Source organism: Lithobates pipiens, unplaced genomic scaffold, assembly GCF_037356315.1.
Source record: "Lithobates pipiens isolate NorthernLeopardFrog02 unplaced genomic scaffold, aLitPip1_a1.2 Scaffold_22, whole genome shotgun sequence".
NCBI lineage: Eukaryota > Metazoa > Chordata > Amphibia > Anura > Ranidae > Lithobates > Lithobates pipiens.
In genome coordinates, this window is record NW_027507784.1 from 184,568,121 (window position 1) to 184,588,708 (window position 20,588).

The 20,588-nt window shown below is 46.5% G+C and overlaps 1 protein-coding gene across 2 annotated transcripts in view; it reads right to left on the bottom strand.

Annotated features, from left to right (window-relative positions):
• The window catches only part of VPS16 (VPS16 core subunit of CORVET and HOPS complexes), a 315,475-nt gene that overhangs the window by 179,599 nt on the left and 115,288 nt on the right, over window positions 1-20,588 (bottom strand). For both annotated transcript variants that reach the window (XM_077448719.1, XM_077448718.1), the window contains exons 7-8: window positions 20,407-20,529; window positions 8,753-8,808 (exon numbers count right to left, since the gene is read on the bottom strand). In XM_077448719.1, the coding sequence (XP_077304845.1) occupies window positions 8,753-8,808; window positions 20,407-20,529 (179 nt within the window). The remainder of the gene's footprint in view (window positions 1-8,752; window positions 8,809-20,406; window positions 20,530-20,588) is intronic.

Sequence of the window (20,588 nt, forward strand, 5' to 3'; positions counted from 1 at the left end):
GGCTGCGTGGGGGAGTGATGGCGTGGAGGAGACCTGGAAGCCGCCGCCGTGTAGGGGTGAAAGAAAATGGCATTGCTGATCGTTTTTAGTTCTCCCTTATACACAGCCTCAGGTGGGGGTGTCTGGAGGAAGCAAAACCCCCCCAAACTTACCGGGGGTCTGCCTGCTAGCCAGAGGGAAAAAAGTCTGCTGCTTCTGTGACACAGCATGGCTCTGAGCAAAGCATGAGAAGGTACGTGCTCCATACAGCCCCCAGTGGTGACACTTAGAGCCGGTTCACACAGGGGCGACTCAGATCCGACTTCAGGTCGCCCCTAGTCGCCTCAGGTCGGACAACTTTTAAAAATCAATGTAAGTGGGAGCCGTCTTAATGCACGCTACTGAAGTCGCTCCGCCTTCAGAAAAGGTTCCTTTACTACTTCAATCCGACTTGTAGGCGACTGGTACCCATTAATTTCAATGGAGGTTGCCTCCAAGTCGGATCTCCGTCTATACGGAGGTGACTCTGACAGAATTATCAGCTCTCAAGAGGGAACTCCACGTTCCTATTAAAAAAAAATTGGCGTGGGTTCCCCCTCCTAGAGCATACCAGGCCCTTAGGTCTGGATTCTAGGGGGAACCCCCTACACCGAAAAAACAGCGTGGGGGTCCCCCCCAGATCCATACCAGACCCTTATCCGAGCACGCTACCTGGCCGGCCAGGAAAGGGGGTGGGGATGAGCGAGCGCCCCCCCACCCCAAAGCACCTTGTCCCCATGTTGATGAGGACAAGGGCCTCATCCCGACAACCCTGGCCATTGGTTGTCGGGGTCTGCGGGCAGGGGACTTATCAGAATCAGGGAGCCCCCTTTATAAGGGGGCCCCCAGATCCCGGCCCCCCACCCTGTGTGAATGAGTATGGGGTACCATGTACCCCTACCCATTCACCTGTAAAAAAAAAAAAAAAGTAAAAAAAAACACAACACACAAGCGTTAAAATAGTTTATTGCACAGCTCCGGGGGTCTTCCGTCTTCGGGGGTCTTCTCGCCGGACTCCTCCGCTATCTTCTGCTCTTTTACAGGCGGTGGCTCGGTCTTCTGTCGCCACTGTCGCCGTCTTCTGTTCTCTTCTTTTCTTCTCTTCAGATGTTGCCACGTCGCTGCCTCCGCTCACAATGGCAGGAACGCGGCACGCGGAGACTTATATAGGGACATCACCGGATGATATCCCCACCCATTATGATGTCACAGTCCCAGAGGATGCTGGGACTGTGACATCATAATAGGCGGGTACATCATTCGGTGAAGACCGAGCCACCGCCTGTAAAAGAGCTAGAAGAAGGCACGGTGGCCCAGCAAGAAGAACCGGAGAGGGGGACAGGACCCCCGAAGAGGGGGACAAGACCCCCGAAGTCGGAAGAAGAGGGCGGCGGCGAAGAAGAAAGCCAGGCTCCTCCGCTAGTAAAAGAGCTAGCAGAAGATAGCGGAGGAATCTGGCGAGAAGACCCCCAAAGACGGAAGCTTTGCAATAAACTATTTTAACGCTTGTGTGTTGTGTTTTTTTAAACTTTTTATTTTTTACAGGTGAATGGGTAGGGGTACATTGTACCCCATACTCATTCACACAGGGTGGGGGGCCGGGACCTGGGGGCCCCCTTATAAATGGGGCTCCCGGATTCCGATAAGCCCCCCGCCCGCAGACCCCGACAACCAACGGCCAGGGTTGTCGGGAAGAGGCCCTTGTCCTCATCAACATGGGGACAAGGCACCCCCCTAGTACGGCTCAGGAGGGGGGCGCTCGCTCGTCCCCACCCCCTTTCCTGGCCGGCCGGGTAGCGTGCTCGGATAAGGGTCTGGTATGGATCTGGGGGGACCCCCCACACTGTTTTTTCGGCGTAAGGGGTTCCCCCTAGAATCCATACCAGACCTAAGGGCCTGATATGCTCTCGGAGGGGGAACTCGTGCCATTTTTATTTTTTTTATTTGGCGTGGAGTTCCCCCTTCAGAGCTCATTCTCTGATTGGCCACGGCAAAAGTCGCCTGGCCTGGGGCGACTTAAAGTCGTGTTGCAAGTCGCCCCAAGCCATGCCCAAATCGTGTCCAAGTTGCCTCCAAAAGTCGTGTTGAAAGTCGTGTCGCCCCTGTGTGAACCGGCTCTGAGGCATGACATTTACTTTAACCAGTTCCCAACTGGCGCACGACGATGTACATGTAAAAATGCCATAAAACTATCCCCTATCAATAATCCCTTATTGCGATTTTTTTTACCAAAAATATGTAGAAGAATACGTATCAGCCTAAACTGAGGGAAAAACTGTTTAATATATTTTTGGGGGATATTTATTATAACAAAAAGTAAAAAATAATGCGTTTTTTTCAAAATTGTTGCTCTATTTTTGTTTATAGCGCAAAAAAATAAAAACCGCACAGGTGATCAAATACCACCAAAAGAAAGCTCTATTTGTGGGAAAAACGGACGTCAATTTTGTTTGGGAGCCACATCGCACAACCGCGCAATTGTCAGTTAAAGCTGCGCAGTGCCAAAAAGTGGTCTGGTCTTAAGCCAGCAAAATGGTCCGGTCTGAAGTGGTTAAAGGAGAAATTTCATAAGAAAATGTAAAAATTCCTTAGAAAAACTCCACTTACCTTTCCCGCCGCAGGGTTTTCTGTGGTAAAACCAACAGACCCAATCTTCCCCCTTCACGGTGGGTTCCGTTAACAAACCTTCAAGAACTGAGGACCCTCTGGGAACCCACAATCCTGAACCTGTAAAAAGCACCCCGCCAGGAATACGTTATGGCCTTAATACCAAAAGTACTGGATCCTGGGGTACAGCTCTCAGCTAAAAAAAAGTAGTGTTAAAAGGCAAAACCTTGTTTCTTCGTATACGAGGCCCGGGTACCATTCAATTCAGCCTAAAAGACACTTTGAATAGATCCGGCAGAATAGCTCCAGAGGAGCTCAGAACAGCACATCTTTACTCGTGACCAACAGCTTAGACACTGGCGAAAAAACTGAGATACGCCCAGTAGTGGGAGGGGTTATCTAGGGAGGGAACTTCCTGTTTAGGGTGTGCCAGTGTCCAGCACCTGAAGGTGGACTATAACCCACATAGTAATTACTATGGCTCCGTGTCCCGTGATGTACGATTAAAGAGACAAATTGTAATGTAAGGCCGCGTACACACGCGCGGACTGTTCGCCCAACTTTGTCCGTCCAACAGTTTCGGGAAACAGTCCGCTCAAAATTAGCATGGACGGACATGGCCACACACGACGAACGAACAGTCCGCTGAAACCGTGCGCGATGACGTGAACGGCACGTACGACGGGACGAAAAATACGACGTCCTATACACTGCATTATAACTTTCGGCGTGTAAATCCTTTCTGAGCATGCGCGGAACTTAGTTTGTCGAACAAGCCTACACACGGGCGGACTGTCCGCTGAAACAAGGTTTCAGCGGACAGTTTTTCGGAATTTCCGAAAAACCTTGTCCGTCCAACTGTCCGCTGAAACTGTCCGCTGAAAGCCCACACACAAGCGGACTGTCCGCCCAAACACTGTTCAGCGGACAAGGTTGGGCGAACAGTCCGCCTGTGTGTACGCGGCCTAACTGTGCCCGACACCAGTAATTCTAAAAAGTGCTTCCACATATATATGTCTTCTGGTAGCTTCACCACGAGTGCTCAGAGTATATGACAACTCACCAGGTGTTTCACACCTTGTTACAGGTGGTCAAAAAAAACTGTGTGTGAGGAACATGAGTTTCTGAATTTCCACCATTCCACTCCAATGATGTCTCAGGCTTGGCTAGGGAAAAACTGATCTACTCCACCAGAGACATAAAGAAGGACTTGTAGTGTAGTAGGTTTATTAAAAATGGTATAAAACAAGCTTAAAATGATGTTGCACTCATATGCATTAGTGCCTGTCCTGGCACTTGGGATCTACAGCATGTGCGGATGGAGTATGTGCAATGCTGGTGTGCTCTCCACACGTTGTTCTTAATGCTGGGCCTGGGTAGGGGTCATATGGGATTCTGGAAGTGATGAATCCCTGCTCCGATGTAAATTTCACAGTACTTGGTATCTTCAGGAAGTGACGAAGCGCCATTTTCAGTTTGCATTTATAACGGAAGAAAGGATTCTATTGGTTGGGCTCCTCCAAAATGGAAGATAAGGTTGAAACACTTCAGGAGTTCTGTCCTCCTTAAGTGCCTTACCTCTTCCCCAATTAGGCCACAACTGCCTAGACTGGCAGTAACCCTCCGACTGGAGCCCTAGAATAACTCCCCCCCCCCCTTTTCCTATTCTCCTCTTTCTTTTACTCCACTTCTTTCCAGTCTCTTCTTCCCTTCCCCCCCCCCTGAACCTCCTCCCCCTCCCCTTCCATCCCCCATATCCTTCCTCCGCGGGTGCTCCAAAACACCTCCCCATCTCACAAAAAAAGAAAAAAAAGAAAAAAAAAAGACGCATGTGGGAATGCGAGTTGACGTTATGCAGAGATTTGATAGGGGCTTGACAGCTGAGTTTCTGTCCACTCCCTTCTTTGTACTTGTATAAAGATGGCCATACACTATGCAAACTGATTGTGTAATTAGTGAGAAGGGTGATCACCAATTGATTGCATTTCATTTAAAAAAGGTGCACCTGGGAATGGGAGGTGGATGATGCAGGATGTGTGCTAATGAGGTCAGCTGGTCAACTCCTTCCTGTGTCATGACAAACTCTAGTCCAATCAGGAAGAAGACATTACTAATGGAAACGTCTGGATACATGGATTAACACAAGAAAAATAAGTGACTGTAGATTTAATGGAAAATTGATATTTTTGCAAAATGGTGAACTTAGCCTTTAAATAAGTTTCCACAGTGCTGTAGTGGTGGTTTGATCCAGAAACCACCTTGAACAAAGCTCTTGACAAGGGACAGCAAAGCCAGAGATTTTTGGAACAGAATGTATAGGGCAAAAACCTGTCCCTTAAAGCAGAGTTCTAGTCATGTGTCCCAAAAGACTTTGGGAGGGAGAGCTTCTGCTTCTGGGCGCATAGTCGACTGTAACGGAAGTGGAAGCAGGTACATGTCAAATTCTGGTACCTGCTCCATCCCCCCTCCCCAAAAGCTCAGTTTCACAAAACAGGAGCCGAAGAGGAGGCCTTAAAGCAGAAGTTAAACTTTTGGGTGGAACGCCGCTTTAAGAGTACTTAACCACTTCATGCCCGGCCTATAGCAGAATGACGGCCAGGCGGTGGTTCAGTTATACTGGGCGTCATATGACGTCCTGCATGATAACAGCCACCGCACGCCCGTAAAGGGGGCGCGGATCATGGCGATCGATGGTGCGGTGTGTCAGTCTGACAAACTGCTACACCGATCTAGGTAAAGAGCCTCTGATGGATATCAATGCCCATCAGTGCTGCACATCAGTGCCCCATATCAGTGCCCCATATCAGTGCCCCATATCAGTGCCCCATATCAGTGCCCCATATCAGTGCCCCATATCAGTGCCCCATATCAGTGCCCCATATCAGTGCCCCATATCAGTGCCCGCTCCTTGGTGCCACCTCATTGATGCTGCCTTATCAGTGCCCATCAGTGCCGCCTTATCAGTGCCCATCAGTGAAGTAGAAAACTTATTTACAAAATTTAATAACAGAAACAAAAGCAAAAAAAACTTATTTTTTTTCAAAATTTTTGGTCTTTTTTAAAATTTGTTTAGCAACAAATAAAAACCGCAGAGGTGATCAAATACCACCAAAAGAAAGCTCTATTTGGGTACAGTGTAGTATGACCGCGCAATTGTCATTTAAACAGCGACAGCGCAGAAAGATGAAAAGTGGCTTGGGCAGGAAGGGGGATAAGGGCCTGATATTGAAGTAGTTAAAAGAGAAGTATGCTTTTTTTGTTTTTTTTGTTTTGATTTTAAGAATCATACTTACCTAGGTGGATGCTGCATCTGTCCCTTGGCGCCGCTAACACTGAAAGTCAGTTCTCACAGCTCCGTGAGCAGAGAGCTGCTGTCAGTCACAACTCTCTTCTCTGCCCCCTCCTTGTTCACTGAAGCGTTGGACTGTGGAGGGGGTGGGGTGTAGAGACTGAGCCGGGTGTCGATCCAGGGATCTAGCGGATCCCAACTCCGTAGTCGTGATGACATGGAGCCTGGACAGACTTCTGTGACATCAGAAGAGAGCAGACTTCAGTCTTAAAACGAACTGCACTCCTGTGACCCACGGGAGAAGTACAGCCAAGTACGAGCTTTGGCTGTACTTCTTTCAAGTGCTACTAAACCCACAACAGTAAAATCAGTCTGTATATGAAAATACAGATAAAACATTCTGGTTATACTCACTATGGAACCTAAGGGGTTAATTCAGCACTGTTCAGACAAACGGTCAGGTGTCCTGCAGTCTTATTAGGACAGTCAGTAGAATGAAAACTTCTCCTACAAGCTTTAACCAGTGGTCGGCTGGACACTGATAGAAGCCACAAGCCTGCTAAGTACTGCTGATAAGAAAAGGTATTTAGCAGTTTATATACACAGTACTAAAAAAAAAAAAAAAAATACATTTCCATGTTCTGTGAGAAACATAGTCAATTCAGGGTCCTGGGTTCAGTAACACTTTAAGGCTACAATTGTAGTATTGTAGGAAGGCCAAAATGCGAGGCACATAGTAATCTCTGGGATGAATGGGTCACAAATAGGGTTAACTTGTTAATCCCAGAGCTCAGGATATCTTTGTCAAGAGGCCCTATCTCTGAAATATTAGGCTGATGATGTCTGGGTGAAAGGCCCAAGTCCCATTGGTCCAGGCTGTGATGACTGAGGCAATCCTTCTTCTAACTGTAAACTGGGATGTGGATGGCAGAGATGGCTGGACAGTGATTCTCCATTCGCGTGCTGATTATGCTTGCTTCCTTCAAAGCTGCAGGGCTCCTAGTACACCTATGGTGACTGATGTAGGCCACAGCCTTGGCTTTGTCTGACTGCACCCTAATCAGGTGCCCCTAAAGAAGAAGTGGGGTCCAGTGTTGAAGAGCCATTTTTATTGCTCTGAGCTCTTCCCCAATCTGAGAAACTGACATCTGTTATCATCTTACAGTGGTATGGTAGAAATGACCTCCCCATTGCCAAGACTGGGTTGTAAATCCACAAGGTTAGGGAGTTCTTTCTTTGATGGATAGGAGTATAAGCACCTAGAGAGAGGTAACATTTGGGTTCCATGCCAATAAGATGCAAAGACTGGTGTTAAAATAGGGTCATGCTTCGATGCAAGGGAAGCGCCTAGGTTCAACCATTGTTAGCAGTAAGGGTATTCCCTGGTGGGGTACTCACGGAGTAGGGTATGGAAGTCCCCATTGCCAAAAGGTGGGACCTGCTGTGTGATGCAACATTAATGTACTGCTTTAATTGCTGTATTAGAAGGCAGTGAAGTGGTGATTAAAAAGTTGATTGAAATAATAAAATAGGTAAGCTAAGAGTTATTTTTCAGTAAGGGAGAAGAGGTCTGTCACCTTGGGACACTAGGAAAAAATGGAGGACCCCCTGAGTGGGGTAGGGTTATATGGGGGGTGCCCGGGGGTCATGTCCTTAAAGCTTTACCCATGTCAAATCACCTTAAAGTGGTTGTACATCCCTTTTTAGAACTTATACCTATAGGAAAGCCTAGAATAAGGCTTACCTATAGGTACTGTAAATATCTCCTAAATGTGCGCCGTTTAGGAGATATTTACCTTGTAGTGCGCCGATGTTACTGACGCATGTGCTGTGAAGAAACAGCCCGTCGAGCCATTTTTTCCTGGGCAAGAGCCGTGATTGGCAGCTCCGGCCCATGCGTGGGAGTAATGTTATGCGGCTCTGGCCAGTCACACTGGAGTATGCTGCCCCAGAAAGAAGAGGGGCGAAAATGGATGCAGCCTCCAGCAGGGACAGCGCAGGTCTTGTTTGCAGGCAAGTGCCACAAAATGGGCTAGAATGCGATGCATACTAGCCCATTATGCTTTTACTTTGTAGGGTTTGCAGGGAACAAAAGAGGAAGTAAAAGCCATCAGGTTTTACTTCCTCTTTAAGGTGCCAGCCTATAACCTAGGGTCCATGAATATCAAGCCTGTTTCCTGTAAGATAAGATAGAAAGCTCATATTAGTTTCTCTTCAAAGGCTAACTACTTTTGTTACCAGACCAGTGGCTGTAGGAGCCTGTGCATGGCACCCGCGATCCACTGATTGCAGCTGCAAAGCTTGGCAGATTCTTATACAAAATAAGTGTACATAGCCTTTAAAGTGATTGTAAAGTCTCGCTTTTTTCCTGTAAAAATAACGAACAAACAGCCCAGATCCTCCACTTCTTGGGTCCCTCTTCTGTGATCCTGGCCCCTCCCTCCCATTTAGTGCCCCCCCAGCAAGCAGCTTGGAGCCGAGTCAAAGCTTTGTGTGGTGTATCCATTCACATACAGAGCCCCGATCTGTCCCTCCTCTCCCCTGATTGGCTAGCTGACTTTGATTGACAGCAGTGGGAGCCAATGGTGCCGCTGCTGTGTCTCAGCCAGTCACGGAGGAGAATCTCAGAGAGCTGATACACTCGTGGACATCGCTGGATAGAGAGGGACCTCAGGTAAGTGTTAGTGGGGCTGAGGGTGCCTCTGCACACAGAAGTCTTTTTATCTTAAAATAAAATAAATAAATAAAATTCTGCCTTTACAACCCCTTTGAGTCACTAGATGGCTTTCAGGTATATTATTACACAAAAACACAAAATATACATAGATATGCATTTACCAGGCCATTTGCTTGGGTGCCTGCCGAGTGTCTGAAGTAAACTCCCAAAGTTTTTCCTAAAATAAACAAAAGGGCATTCAGTTTGACATTAACAAGACTGACTTTAGAACTGAAAATGCTTCACATACATTTGCTTTGAAAGAAACTTGCACAAACAACATGACTGTTTACACTAGACTGCAGCAACTGACAAAATTGTGCAAAATATTTTTTATCAAGGCATACATCATTAGCTATGCCTGAAAACAGTTGGAGGACATGGCCTGAAGAGTTTGAAGGACAAGGTCTGCCCGAAAGGGTCAAAGGGCAAAGTTTGCCCAGAATGGTTAAGCAAAGGTCTGCATGAAAGGTTTAAAGGGCAACATCTGTGCAAAACTGTGCCACTACATGATACTAGTTAAATCCAAATGCAACTTTGAAGTGTGCTGCAACATTTCTACTGGACTCCATATAATAGAAGGCAAAGAAGAAGATTCTCTTGTTTCTTGTGCACACAGATTCCTGCCTACAAGATATACTCGCCGACCACTTTATTAGATACACACACAAAATGCTTGGCAACACAAATTGCTAATCAGCCAATCACATGGCAGCAATTCAATGCATTTAGACATCTAGACGAGGTGAAGACAACTTGCTGAATTTCAAACCGAGCATCAGAATGGGGAAGAAAGGGGGATTTAAAAAACTGCTGGTCAGCGGAGATTTTCTCGCACAACCATTTCTAGGGTTTACACAGAATAGTCAGAAAAAGAGAATATATCCAGTGAGTGACAGTTGTGTGAACGAAAATGCTTTGTTGATCTCAGAGGAGAATAGGAAGACTGGCTTGAGATTATAGAAAGGCAACAGTAACTCAAATAACCACTCGTTACAACCAAAGTAAGCAGAATCCCATCTCTAAATGCACAGCACATCGAACCTTGAAGCAGATGGGCTACAGCAGCTGAAAAACACACCGGGTGCCACTCCTGTCAGCTAAAAATAGGAAACTGAGGCTACAATTCTGACAGGCTCACCAAAATTGGACAACAGAAGATTGGAAAAAAAAATTCCTGGTCTGTTGAGTCTTGATATCAGCTGTGACATCCAGATGGTAGGGTCAGAATTTGGCGCAATCAACATTAAAGCATGGACCCATCCAGCCTTGTATCAACGGTTCAGGGTGGTGGTGTAATGCTGTGGAGGATATTTTCTTGGCACACTTTGGGCCCCTTAGTACCAATTGAACATTGTTTAAATGTCATGGCCTACCTGAGTATTGTTGCTGACCATGTCCATCCCTTTATGACTACAGTGTAACCATCTTCTAATGGCTACTTCCAGCAGGGTAGTGCACCATATAAAGCTCAAATCATCACAAACTGGTTTCTTGAAGATAACAGTGAGTTCACTGTACTCCAATGAGCTCCACAGATTGGCATTATGGATGTGCAGCTGACAAATCTGCAGCAACTGCATGATGTCAATATGGACCAAAATCTGAGGATTGTTTCCAACACCTTGTTGAATCTATGCCATGAAGAATTAAGGCAGTTCTGAAGGCAAAAGGGGGTCCAACACGGTACTAGCAAGGTGTACCTAATTAAATGGCCGGTAAGTGTATGTGTGCTCCTTTCTTCTCTATTCACTTGAATACCAACCAAAATATAACTCAGATTACCAGACAATTTGTCAGTTGTCAGTGCTGTAATAGTTTGGCAATTAGTCACGCAAGAGTGTATCCAAACACATTTTTGAGACAGATATAGCTTTCCTCTGGTAGTATTATAACCATGTTTTTTTTTTTTTTTTTTTACTATATGAAAAAGGAAAAAAATGCAATGACAGTGCGAACACTCCAAAAATGACCTCTTTATGCAAAATAAACATCCCAAGGTGCCCTCATTTTTAGACGCATTTTTTTTTAGGACTGTCATTCATGAAGCCATTGTTTCCTGCTGTGATCTATGTGATTGGCCCCAATAAACACATGGTACAGGGCCAATCACAGCTGAACACTAAAAAATAATTGGGAATATAGCCATAAATATTTTTTTTTTTAAACTCCCAATCACCCCTAGAGCAGTACAGTGTCATTATGGTGACCTTGCACTGCTCTGGTAATCGTATGTTATAAAAAATGATATACAATATAAATATAATAGGATTTTTTGTACTCACCGTAAAATCCTTTGCTCTGTAATTCACTGACCGACACAGCTCCTCTCTAACAAAATGGGTTGTTAGTCCTATCACTGGAGATTGCTAGGCAAAGTTGTAATACAACACTTCAGAACTTTTAGTTCCGCCCAGGGGGCGGTCCCTAGGCTACAATCCCCACAGTCTGCCCTAGCAGCCTCAGTACGTCAACAAGCAGTATAACGTAAAGAGAAAAAAAAAGGAGGGGCGGGTGCTGTGTCGGTCAGTGAATTACAGAGAAAAGGATTTTACAGTGAGTACAAAAATCCTATTTTCTCTTATATTCACTGACCGACACAGCTCCTCTTTGTAACAAAATGGGACATCCCCAAGCAGTGCCAAACGAGGGGTGGGAAAAACAGCATAAGACTTCATCCACCATGGCAGGTGGGAACTAGTGAAACTAAACTCAAACAAAAAAAAACAGCAGTGCATGAAAAAACCACCACAAAACCACAGGGTATCCTCAACAGGAGTGATCCCCAAGACTGCAGCCAACTGCGGAAGTAATACGACAGTGCATTAACATAACAGTACTGCATTTTTTTTTGAAAAAACAGGAAAAATATATCGGTTGCATATTCAATTGCAACTACACGGCCGCCTGCAAAACTTTGCGGCCAAAACAGGCATCAGCCGATGCACTGACATCTACCTTGTAAAACTTGGCAAACGTATGGACAAATCATATAAATATATAGTATAGATCAGTCCTTATCCTTCATAAACGTATACTATATTGACAGCGCTAAAAATTTAAAACTAATATACATAGAAAATATATACGGAAAAGATGACAGTTCATATATTGCGAGGAATCCACCAAAAGGTTTTTTTGCAGCCCAAAAAAAGTGTTTATAAGCCATCCATTGCAGTATTCACGAGGTGAGGAAAAAGACAGTCCATCTCCAAGCCAAAGACACCAGTGCGCAGTAGCTTCACAAACAGTGGCACCCCTTATGGCAAAACACTTACCAGAGCTTAAAGGGTTACAGGCACATCACAAAAAACATTGGTTCCTCAGATTCCTTATAATAATGCTTCCAATCAAACCAATGCCCACAAGGTTGTCAGCACTGTTTGTGAAGCTACTGCGCACTGGTGTCTTTGGCTTGGAGATGGACTGTCTTTTTCCTCACCTCGTGAATACTGCAATGGATGGCTTATAAACACTTTTTTTGGGCTGCAAAAAAAAACCTTTTGGTGGATTCCTCGCAATATATGAACTGTCATCTTTTCCGTATATATTTTCTATGTATATTAGTTTGAAATTTTTAGCGCTGTCAATATAGTATACGTTTATGAAGGATAAAGAAAGATCTATACTATATATTTATATGATTTGTAATTCAATTTATGATAGCAGCTTGTGATTGGATGAGATTTTGATAACTTCCTTTCCTTTTGAGCGCTGGGATCAGTGAGGAATATTTTTATATTGTTCAGTGATATTTGTATTTCAAACATATGGACAGACGACCAGGTCGCCACCTTACACACCTGAACGACCGACGCTTGGTGTCGGAAGGCCCAAAACGTTCCGATTGCCCTTGTAGATTGGGCCGTGACCGGAAAGGGGGGCACCTGCCCCTTCAAGGCATAGGCTTGTACTACAATCTGTCTGATCCACCTGGAAATGGTGGCCAACGAGACCACCATGCCTTTCTTGGGATCAGCTACCGATACAAACAGTGAGTACGACTTCCGGCAGACAAATACACCTTCAGAGCCCTAACCACGTCCAAAGCATGCAGGGCCACCTCTTTAGGGTGCTTCGGCTTAGGACACAGTGATGGTAATACAATTTCCTCATTGATATGAAAAGCCGAGACCACCTTCGGTAGAAAGGACGCAACACCACCTTATCCCTGTGGATAACCAGATAGGATGACTTGCAGGAACAGGCCGCCAATTCCAAAACCCTCCTGGCCGAGGTGATGGCCACTAGAAAGACCACTTTCTGGGAAAGAGTCAAAAGGGGAATCTCCCTGATATTCTCAAACAGCGTTTTTTGAAGCGCCGACAACACCAGGTTCAAATCCCATGGGGGTAATGGTGGACGCACCAGAGGGACTACGTGTCGTACCCCCTGAACGAAGGTACTCACTAAGGAGTGCGATACCAGGGGTTGTTGGAAAAAGACAGCTAAGGCTGAGATTTGCCCTTTGATGGTGCTTAATGCCAATCTCTGGTCTATTTCCTGCTGGAGAAACAGCAGGATCCTGGATATGGAAAAAGATTGCGGATGCCATCCTTTCTCCTCACACATGGAAATGTAGGCCTTCCCGGTGCGACGGTATATATTCCAAGAAGAACATTTCCATGCCCTCAACATAGTTGGAATAACCGAGTCCGACAGACCCCGGTTCCTCAACACCTGGCTCTCAATAGCCATGCTGTTAAAGCCAGTGATGGTAAAGCCGGATGGAAAATTGGACCTTGAGATAGGAGGTCCTCCCGCAACGGCAGTCGCCAGGGAGCGTCTGCCACCAGATGCACCAGGTCTGCGTACCAAGGATGCCCTAGGCCAATCTGGGGCAACGAGTATTACTGGGATCCCCTCGGCTTCCACTCTGCGAAGCAGGTACCCATCCTGGATGTCTAAGAACGGCAGGGAGTCCCCTTGATGGAGCGCAGCGACTACTGAGCGAACTGATTCCATTCTGAACCTCTGCACCTTTACAAAGCGATTGAGGGCTTTCAAGTCCAGGTCAGACATACCCCTTCCTTCTTGGGAACCACAAACAGATTCGAGTAGAATCCCTGGAAGCATTCCGAAACTGGTACAATAACCCCGCAATTCAGCAAATCCCTTACCGTCCCCAACAGGGCCTCCCGGCGAACCGGGGATACGGGTATGCTGTAGGGGGAAGAATCTTTTTGGCGGCCAAGAGAGAAACTATCTTGTAGCCTGTGGAAATCAGATCGCAGACCTATTGGTCGGATAACCGGGAGGACCACCGGTCTGCAAACTCCCGAAGGCGACCCTTCATGTGGTAGCACTTTTATTCGCAGGCTTGTTAGGCTTGCGGTTCCAGGGACGTTTTTGACCATCTGTCGGCGTCCTGTCGGGCTGGAGACGTTTTGTCGAAGCTCCGGGCAGACGAAAAAGCCGATTGTGAGCGGAAAAAGTGGGCCCTTGCCTAAGGCGTGGCTCCTTAGCTTTCCTGGCCTGTGGGAATAGTGTATTCTTACCACAAGTGGCATTTTTAATAATGTCATCCAAAGAGGCTCCAAAGAGCCAGTCGCCAAGGAAAGGAAGATCCGTCAGGGCTTTCTTAGATGCGTGGTCAGCAGACTAGCATTTTAGCCAAATCAGGCGCCTCAGCACCACAGTTGACACTGAAGCCCTGGATAACAAAGGGAGAGTATCCAGGGCCGCGTCACAGACGTACTTAAGGCCTTGCACTAGTTGGTCTGCTAGTTCCACGCAGACAGGGGAGGCGTTTTGCTCTCCCAATTCCCGGTGCAAAAGCTTTGCCCACTCAATCAGTGTCTGCGACACCAGTGCGGATGCCAGTACAGGTCGCACGGCTGACCCCACAACTGTAAACAAGGAACAAGCCACCACCTTGGCCTTCCTATCCGTGGGATCCTTGAATGCAGGAGTCCCCGCAACCGGGATCGTGGTTACTTTATTTAACCTGGATACTGGGGGGTCCACGACCAGAGGAGCCGACCATTTCTTGAGAAGGCTTTCCTCAAAGGGGTAACGCACTGCCATGTATTTGGGGACCAAAAAGGTCCGTTGTGGGCGAACCCATTCCTTGTAAATGAACTTGTCAAAATAAGTCAGATACAGGAATACCTTAGGCTTGCGGGACCCAAAAGGGATCGGTATATCAGCAGAGGGATCTGCTGGCTCCTGAATCTTCAGGGTATCATGCACAGCTATGATAAGTGCTCCAACAAGCGCTTTGTCGCGCATGGACCCGGACGGGGACTCATCCTCACTGTCCTGTCCGAACGGTCCTGGTCAGTGTCATCTGACAAGACAGAGCAGGGGTCACCTCAGCAGGACCAGAGTCTGCGTCAGAGCTCTCTCCAGAGGACGGGGGGGGGGGGGGGTAGGGGCCGCTTTTTAGCACCTTTCTTCCCACGCACCGCCTCTATCTTGGCAACAAACGAATTGAGGACCGCCGCCAGGGTGTCCATAGGGACCGCGCAGTCCGCAGGTGACCCGGTTGCAATTGCCTGGATTTCGGGGGAAGAAACACCAGTTTCTGAAGCCATGCTGACCCTACCCCGTCTGCCACCCGAAGGGGACTTAGGACAGTGACAGTCCTACCTTCCTTGCTGCCGCTGACTGAGGGGTTCTAACTCACCGCCCTGAGGAATTCTGCGCTGTTTTACAGCAATGCCTGTAGATTCCTAGCACTCCCAGACGCAGAAGGACCAAAACTGCGTCGGTGGCAGTCCGTCAGCACGATCGGTGAACGATTGCTGAGCGATCTGACACACATGTCCAGATTACACCGAAAGCCTCCCAGCGCTCTGTGATGACAAAACAGGAAGCTGAGGGCACAGGAGCTGCTGCTAGAGCACAAAAAAGTGGCCTGGCTTCAAGAAAATGGCCGCCAGTGTTCTGAATAGGGAATCACCGGGAAATTGGCCACCTGAAGCCCAGAAGCATGCTGTCCCTTGCCCACACCGAAAATGCAGCCAGCGCCATGAGAAGCAGAACGAAAACATGTGGCAGATACAGCACTGCACCAACACAGGGGCAAACCTCACAGGCACCCTCTGGGATTAAGGCACACAGGACCCAGGCACCCCAGCACAGCCAGAACCCAGGTGAGAGCCCAGGACACACACACTGCTGAGTACATGTACAGACCCCCCCCCCCGTGAGGGGAGGAAAGAAGGGGAGTTAGGGACAGGGGAGAGAAGAGAGGGGGGTGAGGGGGGCCCCCAAATTGACCTCCCAGGGAATGCCCAGCTGCTCAACCCTGCCGAGACGGGGAGAGCTGTACTTACCAGTCCTGAAGAGCTGGGAGACATTCCATCAGAGACCCACTCTCCGATCAATACGGGGTGGCTGCTGGCCTGGCACACTGACGCAGACATCAGTAGCCCGGTCACGTGTGTGCCCCGGGGCCGGCTGCCCCTGGAGCTGGGGGCATGTGTGACCGACCCAGCGGGGAGCTCTGGTCTGCACACGCTCGCTGGCCAGGCTGGGGAGACTACAAGGATAAGTGAATCAGCCTGTCACCCAGCCGGCTGTTGATAGAAGATCACAGGATCATTCATCTTGTGCAAAAAGTCAAGTTTCTGCATCAAAAAAACATGGACCTATGGGCCCGCAGGGTTCCTAGGTGTATCTCCTTCACTAGGCAAAATAAAACTGAGGCTGCTAGGGCAGACTATGGGGATTGTAGCCTAGGAACCGCCCCCTGGGAGGAACTAAAAGTTCTGAAGTGTTTTATTAAACTTTGCCTAGTAATCTCCAGTGATAGGACTAACAACCCATTTTGTTACAGAGAGGAGCTGTGTTGGTTGGTGAATATAAGAGAAATATAAAAAATTTTATTGCTATATATTAACATTATATTGTCGTGCAGTGTCACTATGGTGATTACGTACAATGGCTAGCTGCTCTGATATCACTGTATGTCAGTGTTGCCAGTCAATATCACTGATCACTGCCACAGTAGCACAAGGTCAACAAACCAAACTGCGCTGCACACAGAAGGCTTTTTACCCTAATGCATAGAATGCATTAAGATAAAAAAAACCTTCTGACTTTACAATCACTTTAAATGGGTTATGATTGGTGGGCATACACTGGGTATAATGCCTGCCGCAGCTGTGAAGCAAAGCATCACAGCCGAGGCATGTGTACACCGCCTGCCACTGCCTCTGCAGCTAAAGGGGGTAGTGGTTAAGGGTTTTTAAACCATGGCTCAACCACAAGGTTTTACCATCCCCTAATCTCACATGTGCGCAAGCCCTAATAGTGCAACCAGTCACCGTTCTCTGATCACCAGTGTTACCAGACAAATAGCTAGAATCAGTGTTCCTGATTGCCACCACACCAGACTAGTGCAACAAGAAACAGTTTTCCTGATCAGTGCCACAAAAGTTCCAATGTTGCCAGACCAGTGTATGCCAGCAACAGCGTTTCCCTATCACCACACCAGTCGCAGTGTCACCACATCAATGTAAGTCAACAGCAGTGTTCTTGATTGCTGCCATACTAGCCCCCTGTATTACCAGACCAGTGTAAGCTAGCAACAGTGTTCCTGATCACTGGCACATCAATGCAGTGTTGTCTCTGCCTGCAGGCTGTAGGGGGGGCCCCGTGGAACCCATTGTTTCCCAATCTCCCCCTCCGTGGGGAGATTGGGAAACCCTTGTTTCAGCTCCCCATGCACCTCTTATGTCTTAATCACTCTGTGTCTCTAATAGGGGCACATAGTGAATGAGAAATCCAGTCTGATCTGTACTAATTAGACTCACCATACAACCACACTGGAATGTTTATTATATATATAATTTCTTTGTGTACTCTTTTCTGGGTCATTTGCGGTGTGGTTGTATTCCATTGTTTTACTGTGTCTGTCTGCCTTGGGAGAAAAGTATATTATGGGATGTATGCGGGGGGGGGGGGGGGGATCAGCAGCCCCTCCTTGCTGATAAGACTGTTTACTGATTGAGAAGTTTGCATGCACCTGACCTGTGTGTGTCTATTGTTATTGGACAGTTTACCCCATCCTGAATGCAAAGGGAGGGGTTGTCCCTGAGTGTTACCTCTGTACATGCGTTTCAATAACCAGTTCATGTTCCAGCTTGCAGCCAAACGAGTCTTGCCTTGTTACTGGTTGTAATATGCGGCTAATATCTAATTTCTATATTCAGATTGGAGGACGTGGTATATGACCAAAGCACTGAAGCGCAGTGTGGAATGTCTCTCTGCCTCGCACCTGAACTAGTCCATCTGCACATCTTGCTGACCATGTTCCTGCAGGACACCTGTCTGAGCCATCCCCTGCATACAACTGCACTCCTGGAACTATCTTCTTTTGTTCGTCTACTGTACTTCCTAGTCAGTGAACATGGCATTCCTGTGGGCAGCCACGTACCAGTAGGTTATGCTTGCTGGGCTTATAGGAACTGGGACTGCTATGGGTGACGCTACACTAAGCTATATTCCTTAATAACTCTTTCCGTGTTTTCCAAAAACTTGTGGCAAAAAATGAAGTCTTCAAAAAGGCTCGCTATACCTCTTAAAGAACAAGACACTTTTAGCAAACTAAACTTTTAGCCACAAAATCCTGTGCATGCAAAGACATAAGGGACATTTTAGAGAGTTGGCAAATGGACATAGCAGCAATTGCTGGCGGCAGAGCAAGATTTAGAAGGGCAAAGAAGCCTTTAACAGGGCTTTAAGATCCCTATAAACAGAATTCTTAAAGGAAGGAACATCCTTTAAAAGGAACTGTGAGGTGTTTATTAAGAAATAAAATGGCAGGATCAGGACCTACCACTGGAAAATACAATTTATTTTTAAACTAATTTTTAATAGAATAAATCTCAGCAAAAATCTTAGGAGGAGTGAATACCCCTTCAGGATTGGCCTAGTCCTCATGTATATAATCAATGTGTGTGTATTGAGTTTGAGACAGTTCTTGAGTGCCCATATGAGCTTGTTTAGGCCGTGTAGAGTCAGGTACTGTTAGGCTAAGACTAGTGCACTCTGCGTCAATTAATGTCAAGAGCAGAATGCATTTAAGCACGAGGCTTGTACCTCAAAAGATGCAGGGGAGGGAAAATCCTCTGCAATCGAGAGTCCTCAATACTTTCCTCCAGATATGCTCATAGAAAAGGGGTTCCAATTCTGCTCAACAGGATCAGGGGGCAGAGAGGACGTTTGAGTTTCTAGTCTCAGAAAACCAGAGAGTTTTCAAAAGAATTAAAACACAGTTGCAGAGAACTCTACTTTTGTCAGACAGGCCACATATTGCATGCTTGAAAGCGAGCCAAAGTCAGATAATGGGAGCAGTGTCATAATAGGACACTGCTCTGGGACAATGGAACAGCCATTATCACCCAGAGTAGAGGTTACAGTTTGCTATTAAGCCATATTGTCCCTGCTCCCTCATGCCTGATATCTGCCATTGTTAAATAAGGGGATCCCCTGTGGGTGACTCATGATTATGAGGTGCGGCATAGATCAGGCTGTGCACGTCCAGGTATGAAAGCCGCTAGAAACCAAGCACTGACTGTGTTCCTGTGGTTGTGCCTTTGTAGAAGATGGCCCCAGGACTGCAGCAACGTGCTGTATGTATTTTGGGTGAAAAAAAAAAAGGGGGGGTAAGGAAGGCATCATCTGGTAGGTACTATGCAGTAACCTCATCCCTTAGGAGGAAGATTGGAAAAAAAATGGCAAGTTTAAATTGCCTGTGCCAAGAAACATTAGAAAAAAATGACAGGGGTACTACAATAAAGTGAACAACACCAAAATCCCCTGTCTATAAAACCGCATAATGTGCTACACACTGCGGAACGTGTTAGTAAAAGATAGGAACCAGTGTAAATACACACGTAAACCTTGTCTTACCTTATCCAAAAAGCTAGGCCTACTACAGGTCCAGGCTTTGGCCATCACGGTAGGCATAGCCCTGAAGGGGTCCTCCTGGTCTGGGAACCATGGAAATGGACAATGGCCCTGGACCTATAGAGCCCCCTGCAGCTAATTAAACACACTGAACTAGAAGCAAAGCTAAACATCTAATGTAGAATCCAGTGCCCAAAGTAAACGCTACAGGGCAGCCCCACAAGATGGTGTTCCCAGTATCATTTAGCCCACTTGATGACAGTCCAGCGCATCAAGGGCACACTCCTTCCCTGAACTCGCAGGGGAATGCGTGGTGCTCCTGTCTTCAGCATTTAGGATTCATCCACCACTGTAGTAATGGAGGGCGAAAAGAAGCGGTGATGTTACCTGACCAAAGACACCTGTAAAAAGGTATGCATGTGCATTTTTTTTTAAAATGGTGTAGGGGTTTGTTTGTTTTGCTCCTGAGTACTTTTTAGTGCATTGGAGTGCATCTGGGTGCTTCGAGTACATCTGGGCGCCTTTGAACGTCTATGGGTGCGTCTGAGTGCTTTTGGGTACTTCGGAGCATGTGTGAATACTCCTGAAAATGGCAGAATTTTTCTGAATATCTATGAATTTATTTTTGCATATTTGTTAATGTCTTGGGCTAATTTATATGTTGACCCATTTAATGTATTGATGTTGTTACTGTTTGGATCAGTATTTTGATTTTGTCTTTGTTTGTTATGCAAGAAAATAACTTTTCCAAAAATAATATCTGAATAGTAAAAAAATAAAAAAGGTGCAGGGTTGAATATTGGGCGCAGTAAATCCAAACCCATAGTTTGAGCTTTACTCATTTACCACAAAACATAAAAATCTTTCATAATATAAAGAACATTGCTATACATTTTTTCCCAAATACTTTGCTCACCTTGAGTGAAGACATTCCCATCCAAATGTATCCACTGTCTGTAAAGACTGCAAGATACTTATGATGAAAAGAAACTGAAAAATGAAGATATGCTCCACACATTGGGCTCATTCCAGGAAGAGTCTGTAGAAAAAAAAAATAATAATAATTTATATACACATTGCCAATTTGTAGCAAAAAGT